The following is an 8,380-nucleotide window of genomic DNA, read 5'->3' as shown; positions in this document are numbered from 1 at the left end:
ACACACAGTCTTTTGACAATTAGAGATTTATGCGAGAAATAATTGATTAAAATTTTAAAAAATCAAATTGTATTTTATTTAAACTAATATTTTTGAGGAAAAAAGAGTTACTTTTTTATTATTTCTAATTTCCGATGTTAAGCAAATGTTTAGACAATATTTGTTAAGCAGAACATTCACTAACTATAAGGTATTATTTTACCACAAAATAATAAAATTACCAAAAAAACTCAAGATATTAACTGGAATTTGAAAAAGGAAAAATATTTTGATGATCTGATAATTGTGATCCAAAATAAAAATGTGACAACTAAACCAAAATGAATATTGTTGCAATTTTTTGAGGGTTTTCCCATTTACATAATTTTAGTTATCAATTGGCAAAATATATATTTTTTACCTGACTTTTACAACTTATATATATATGATCAACAAAATTTCTACTAAAAATACGAAAGAAAATAGTTTTGTGATACAATTTGTATAAAAATATTTTCAACATTAACTTAATTATTTTATGATATAACAATATATAAATAGAATTTCTGAATTTAAGGAATAAGATTTTATTGTTTTACGAAATAAAAAATAACGTAAAACTGTCATTCCAAAAAACAGCAAAAACCCACGATAGGTCGCTCATGGCAGCTGACAAATGTTCTGTTGATGTAGCAGTATAGTAAAAAAGTTCATAAGATATATGTTTTCTAAAAAAAGTGATTGAAATAATATTGATAATTTAATTAAGAATATCAGTACTTGTATTTTTTTAATTATGTTTTTTGGTAGATATAATCCCACTAATGTATTTTTGAAATAGTATTTTTTTTACTAATTACATACTTTCAATTACAATTATTATTTTAACAATAACAATTATGTATTTCCCTTTTTCATTATTATTTTATGAAATATACTTACAAACTGTAGCAATACTCTTTCTTTATTTCATTCTACATCACCATACCATAAATAAATTCACACTCATTCAATAGCACACATATAAAAATTCCTTCATGAAAACAAAAACAATTTGAATAACTCTAATAATTCTTGAAACAATTCATACAAACGTTGTATAATATCAAAGCAAAAATATATTCGCGGCAGCATACGATCATATACATACATACATAACAAACCTACATTCGAATGATCGTTTTATTTTTGTAGGACACAATACTCACTCACTTTTCAATGTCAGTGAGCGAAAGAATCCCAGCGGCGAAATTTTTGAGGCCTTCAGCTATAAGGCCTTCTGTAAGACCTTACTAGACCTTTTTTTAGATCCAGTACTCATGCTCGCTTGCCTTCTCAGGAAGACCTTATGGAAGGCCTACTTGCTCCCTTCTTTTTGTTGCTACAAACGTAGTACAAGCAGAAAATACCGTTAAAAACTCACATTCCAAAGACAAAACTACAAATACAAAAAAATGCAAAAAGTGAAGAGAGAAAAAGAAGTAAACTTAAAATAGTTTTGCTTTAATTCTTGAACAAAGCGGTTGTGAGAATTTTTTACTTGGTCATTATTGGATTTTATTATAAAAAAATTAAAATAAATAAGATATCGCTTAGGCCGGGTAAGTTATTAAATGTTCAACATAGTTTAGGCTTAATCAAAGATTCAATTTATTTAACAAAATTTATTTACAAAAGGCCTGAAAACAAGCCTGTGAAGAAGGCCTGCTGCCAGGCCTGTTGAAGAAGGCCTTCTATCAGGCCTGTTGAAGAAGGCCTTGGCTGGCTAGGACATCGTGTGTAAAAAATATATGAGTATGGAATGGAGCAATGAGGCCTTGTGTCTGATAAATAAGGCCTTCCAGAAGGCCTGCTTACTACTTCTTTTCGCCGCTGGGATGTTACAGAATTGAAGAGTAAAATGAAACATGTGAAACATTGAAGATGACAAATGAATGTGCTTGTGCAGCTCTTTCATGAGTACTGAAAGAAACATGAGCATAAAACGAAACCGCTCAGTTGAAAACGCTCAGTGCTGAGCTGAAAACGCTCAGTGCTGAGCTGAAAACGCTCAGTATGATGAATGATTCTCAGTTGAGTGAATCGTTCAATTGAACTAGGTCATTCATGATCTACAAAACTCTACTTCCCAGTTGTAACGCGAAACTTTTTCTTTCGTATTTTATATTTTTGTTTAAATATGCTAACATTGTATTGAGCCTTTTAAGAAAATTGACTATGTTTGGGCTTGTTTGAGATGAAAGAAAGGCAGAAAAGATGAATCTTTGCAAATGGAGATGATTAGCAATAAACTTCTCCCGAGGATGTTTAAAAAATCTCATATCGTGGTTGTGCGAGAACATAGAACCGAACTTTCTGGTCCAGTGTGGGAAATAAAAAAAAAGTTCAAATGAATCTGTAACTTCTAAATCGATAATTTTCTACGACTATAGAATAGATTTTGCTGAGCTTAAGTTTTGAATTTGGACTTTCAACACTAAGGTGGGGCGGAGACTCTAGACCCCAAATTGGGGTGTCCCGGGTATATTACAAATTAAAAGTGATACCAAATTTTTGTTCTCGATCCGATTTGAAAGATTTGTATATATGTCGAGAAAAAAATTTACCCACTCTAATGTATATGCTTATACACTATTTTTTTTATTGAGGGGACGATATATAGTTTATATTAAAAAAAATACATTCCAATGAAGAAAATGCTTTCAACTGGAGATATTTTCAAGTACAAGTCTTTATTTTTGTAGATTTGAGTTGATTTAAGAGACCGCCTACTAGTCCTCATTACATTTACGAAACCCTAGACTTGGACTACGAGATTTTCTATAAAGTAGTTATAACCTATTCATCAAAATATGAAAAGTTACAGAGTTATATAGTCAAAACTATTGCGAATAATATTGACGGATGCTCCATGGTATATCAGAAATATTTATAAGTATTTAAAAACTCCTACAATTCCAAAATGGAATACCCTTTATAGTTGCTCGCATTTTGCAATTTATTTATGATTTCATTATAGAAATATAAGCTTATATTAAAATCTCTTATCTTGCACAAAAATTTCGTGCAGAAAGTGCATACTAAATTGTTGTCGTTTCAAAATGTTTTTTTTTTTTTTGAGCAAGATTAAAATGTGTGACATGAACAGTAGGGTGGAGCGATGATGTATGATTTTGTTTTTGTTTTCAACGGCATAGCTATATAAAGTTGCCTCTTTATGAATAAGTTTAACGTACAAGAGATTGCTTACCTCTTATGATGTTTTGAGGTGCCCCAACACAATTGAAGATCAGAAAAATTATCTATTTTTCATATTATCATTAAAAAACCTTATGCTTTACAAACTTTAATTTATGTTGAATATAAATATTTTTATGTATTGTTAGGTCAATATACATAATTACATCCAATAATTAAAAAAAAAAATTTACTTAAAAAATTAAATTCATATTTCATATGTTTTACAACCCACATATGACGAAGAAGGCATTTTTATACAAAATCCACAAAATCGAACTTGTTGCTTAGGAAAGTGGGCCTAATTAATCACTGATAGAGGACATTAAAGACTACTAGACATAAGGATTACATTGGGGACTTCCACTCTCCCCGGTTTCTAGAACCATTTATTTTTTTATTATTATAATGATGTTGGGGACCCTCTATATATAACATCAACCAAATGAAATTTTTTGTGTATATTAAGCAGTTAAAAATGTAACTTTTAGCAGGTATTACTAAGCGATTGCGAAAAAAAAGAAAATTCGCTCCACCCTAATGAACAGCTGTTATGTAACTTAAAACTCATGTTTGTATGTATGGAATACTCGTACTAAGTAGAAGTATGGTTTATTTTAAATATCATTAACATTGTTATTAATCCAAATTTCATGCATGATATTTAGAAATAATTTTATTTAACCTTACAAATTTACAATCTCATTTTTAATTTAATTAAACTTCATCTATTAATATTGTGTAACTTTACGTCTGTTAGGATGTTGAAAATCAGATTACTTATGCTCATGGCATACGTCTCATATGTACAAAATAATATTATTTTGAGGTAAAATATGCTTGGTATGACGTTCAAAGAATTGTTCGCAGTGGTAGTTCCAGTTGTACTCATGCTGTTATTGTTTATTTCTCCATCCCATATAGTCCGATTAAAATGCTGCATTGCTGCCGGCTTTTCATCTGTGAAATAAATAAATTATTATTAAAAATCACATTTGCAAAAAATGTCAATAAATCCCTAATGTACATATTATTGCCTGTTTAAAATTAAATTTATAATTTTTTCCCGAATATACGACAATAATCATTCATAAAACATTTGTTGTCATTTGCATTTCAGTTTCTTATTCTGGACAACATTATTTTGTTTAAAAATTTAAGTATTTAGTCCCGGTCCACACTGTGAAACATTTGCTGCAAAACATTTGAGTTTGTTGTTGAAAGGGGAAAGATGAATGAAAAAGGCAACTTAGTTTCATGTACATGAAGTTTTTGTTGAGTATATCATCCACATTTATTTCTTTCGTATTCGTACTGTACAGAAATGTCAAAAACTGAAAAGCAAAAACTTCACTGTGTGGACACGAATGCAGTTTCAAAAGAGAATTTAAAAATGTTTTGCAGCAAATGTTTCACAGTGTAGACCGGAACTTATGGTTTCCGATTTTTATAGATGCTCACGTCTAGAATTGTGCCATTTAGTGTAAAAATACGACTGTGAAAGTTTTAGCTCAATCGGACTTTGCCTTCCCGTGCCGAAAGTGCCTCGCAGTTTTAAAAATTAGTACTAATTTTTCTCATTTTGACAAGAAATTTAGGAAAAAAATTAACATATTTCGAGAAAAATTAAAATAAAAGGTCATTTTTATTTAAAACTAGTTGACCGCCACGGCTTCGCCCAGCAGCATTTACTAATGTTAGTTCTTCAAGTTTCTCCAACCCACATACACCTGCCAGTTCTTATTTATTTGCAAATAAAATATCTATATTTGTACTGTATACTTTAGGGAACTTTTTTATTACAGTTGACTGGACTCAAATAAAAAAAAAAAATCCGAGTTTTAACCGGAATTTTTTTTTACAAAGAAAAAGAAATTCGAATCGAAAATCAGCCAAATCGCTCCAGCCGTTCTCACGTGATGCCATTACATACATGGACCATTTCATTTTTATATATGGGCAATTCCACGAGAATCGCTACCACGACTGAAAAAACAAAAACCCTTGAAAATTTTTTTTTAAGATGATTTGAATACAAGACAAACATATTTTAAAGACAAAAATAATACTTTAAACTGATTGGCCCATAATCATGGTCAGAAATAAAGAATACTTTAAGAGAATTAAACTCGACTTTACTCAAGAGTGGACTTTAGGTCTATCATAGACAAGTTAAAGTATACTTCTGACGTTGAAGTCGACTATAAATATAAAACTAGCTGAATCTGTTATTAACTCGTTTAACAACAGCATCAGCTGTTCTTCACCAAGTAAAAAAGTTCGGCAGAAAGTAAAATATGTTTATGTGACAAGATATTTGTAGAGATTTTGCAATTATTGAACAGTTATCAATAAAATTAGTACCAAAATATTCTAATTATGATATTCATCTTATATTTATCATTTTTCCACAACAAACAACTTTTTTTTTGTTTAGTTGTCCCGGTTACTTTTATTGTTTACCTTTTTTGTTTTTTTTTTTTAATTTTGTATGTCAGCTGTTCAGCGTTGCCACTTGTCTGTATTTTGTTGTATATTGTATGAAAACATTTTCTACAATTGCGGTGGCAATTGTAAAGTCGGTTCAATTTAAAACATACTTTAATTTTGACTATAGTTGCAAAATAATTAAAAGCAGGTTTTTATTTTAAAGTTGTTTCTAAAAAGAACCGACTTTAGTGATTGACTATGATTATTTTTTTAATGTTTTAGGTGTGTTTTAGGCTAAAATTGCGGCGAAAACTAGGCTCCCAATTAGCTTGTAGTATGAAATGAATTTGACTCTGATTGTTTTTTTTTGCTATTGTCAAATTGTTTATTGAAACCGAATGTATATTTTTTATTATTTTTTTTTAGTTTTTGTATACATATATTTACAGAATATATATTGTTTTCTTATAAGAGAAAAATCTGTCAAGTACGTACGATATTAAATTTTATTTACTATAAAATCATCCAAAGATTGTTTTTATTTAAATATGACGGATTGTAAAAGAAAGCTATTTCGTTTAGCGTAAGAAATTAAAAGAAAACATAACGTCTCTCACGATTCGAATATGAATGAATTCCGTTTTATGTCACGTACGATATACTCTTATTTCGCTCAATATTTTTGACAACAATATTTCGAAAGAACTTTTTATTGTTTTAAAATATAGTACCCTCAGAATGGAACATAAAGACCATATTATTTTTCAGATACTCTTATTATTGCAAAATCTATTCCAATCTATAGGCGTACAAATGTCACGTACGATGATATGGAATTGCCCATATGTATATAGATAGATATATCCGTACTTACTTGTGTATGAGTTTTTGCCTTCGTAGGATACCGTTAACCTATTCGCAGATATAGCTAAGTATTCTGTTCAAAATTTCGTGCGAAATGCTGTCAAACTACATATAAAATATTTCGAATGAAATATTTGCGAAATAATTTCGCAAAATCAGTACACTGTTCTTTTTGTGAAATACATCTGGCAACCTTATATTTCCACACGAAATAACATAAGCAGAACTTCAAGGCGAATTCATACAAGGTGGTGTCAGTTCTACAAAAACAACGATTGGTCTTAACAAATGTCAAAAAACCAAAATGAAAAATTAAACAAATAAGTATTTAAACTTAATATAGTGTAGATAATTCAATAGTAGAGGGCTTTACTTATTTATGTAAACAAAAAACATTTTGTTAATAAGCTTAGAATATGTAGATATTTAAATATAAAAACAAGCTTTGACAGTTGTTAGAACCAAAAAGCGAAAAAAAAATTATCAGCTGTTTGACTGACTCCACCTTGTATAAATTCGCCTTGCAGAACTTCTTTCGCACGAAATTAAAACCAACAGCTGATCATTTTTCGCAAATATGAACAGAGTACTAAGCTTATGGTCAAAAAAATATATTTTTTAACGGCTGTTTCGAATCTCCATTTTCAAATTTTTAAAATTTTGTTAAACAAATCATAATAGAGAATAAAAATATGAAAAAATTATGTCAATACCTCCTACAGTTTTTCCGTAACTAGGATTTAATTTTTGCGATTTTCGGGAAAAAACTTTTTTTTGGCCATATTTTGGCGAATGAGACCAATTTCCTTACTGTTATGAATTTTACGGTAAATACGGATATATTTTAAATAAAAATTACCTTTTATTTTAATTTTTCTTGAAATATGTTAATTTTTTTTGTCAAAATGAGAAAAATTAGTAGTCATTTTTAAAACTTCGTGGAACTTTCGGCACGGGAAGGCAAAGTCCGATTGAGCTAAAACTTTTACAATCGCATTTTTACACTAAAAGGAACAATTCTAGATGTGAGCACTTAAACATTTTAAGAAAAAAATGTTGACCTTTCACAAAAACTACCCTAATGTACATTAGAGTGTACCACCAAAAGCAAAAAAAAAAAGTTCGACTAATATGTATTTTTTTTTTGCCGAATGTATGGGTTGCCTTTTAAAATTTTTCGTTATATCTTTGGCATTTACTGTCGGATATTAAAGTATGATACATCAATATTTTTGTCTCGATAAGACAAATATTTTGCTGTAAGGTTAGCAAGGTTTATTGATTTCTTCCGAGCTTTAATTTTCTCAAATTACGGTGGTATGTTAGAGTAGAAGGAACAGATATCTACTGGATAAATACTAGAACCGGATACTTAAGGTCAATGGACCTTAAAGTATGATATATCAATGTTTTTGTCTCGAGAAGACAAAAACTTTTTTGAGGTACGGTCTAATGTACATTATGGTGTCGGCCGAATTTTAGATTTCAAAGTGTGCCGGGTGGAATATTGTGACACTAGGTATAAATGTTGAGTGCTGAAAATTTGAGCCATCGTGGCCATACGTCAGATATATGGAAAGTTTTACTATTTATGTATATGAAATAAATTTGTGAAACTCCTTAACATTCTGCATTATTTTACAGAAATATGTAGATTTATTTATATTAATGAAAATTACGGCAAAAATTTTTTTTGGAGATTAACCCATATCTGTTGTAAAAATGTTGCTTCTAACTAATTACTTCTGCAATTGAATCGAAATATGTACGTAATTGTCGTTGTAAAGAGATACAAATGACAAAAATTAGTTAACAATTTTTAAGTAAATTAAAAATTCACCAGACCATTAACGTGTCTATGGAGGTTATG

The 8,380-nt window shown here is 29.4% G+C and overlaps 1 protein-coding gene across 1 annotated transcript in view; it reads right to left on the bottom strand.

Moving 5' to 3' along the window:
* Positions 1–3,816: 3,816 nt before the first annotated feature.
* dpr19 (defective proboscis extension response 19) overlaps positions 3,817–8,380 on the bottom strand; it is a 122,441-nt gene continuing 117,877 nt past the window's right edge. Inside the window, exon 6 of the mRNA XM_065501709.1 lies at positions 3,817–4,176. Within this exon, the coding sequence (XP_065357781.1) occupies positions 3,941–4,176 (236 nt within the window). The 3' untranslated portion in view covers positions 3,817–3,940. The remainder of the gene's footprint in view (positions 4,177–8,380) is intronic.

This window comes from Calliphora vicina, chromosome 2 (assembly GCF_958450345.1).
Source record: "Calliphora vicina chromosome 2, idCalVici1.1, whole genome shotgun sequence".
Lineage (NCBI taxonomy): Eukaryota > Metazoa > Arthropoda > Insecta > Diptera > Calliphoridae > Calliphora > Calliphora vicina.
Note: the sequence above shows the minus strand (reverse complement) of the source record. Positions and strands in the feature narration are given on the sequence as shown.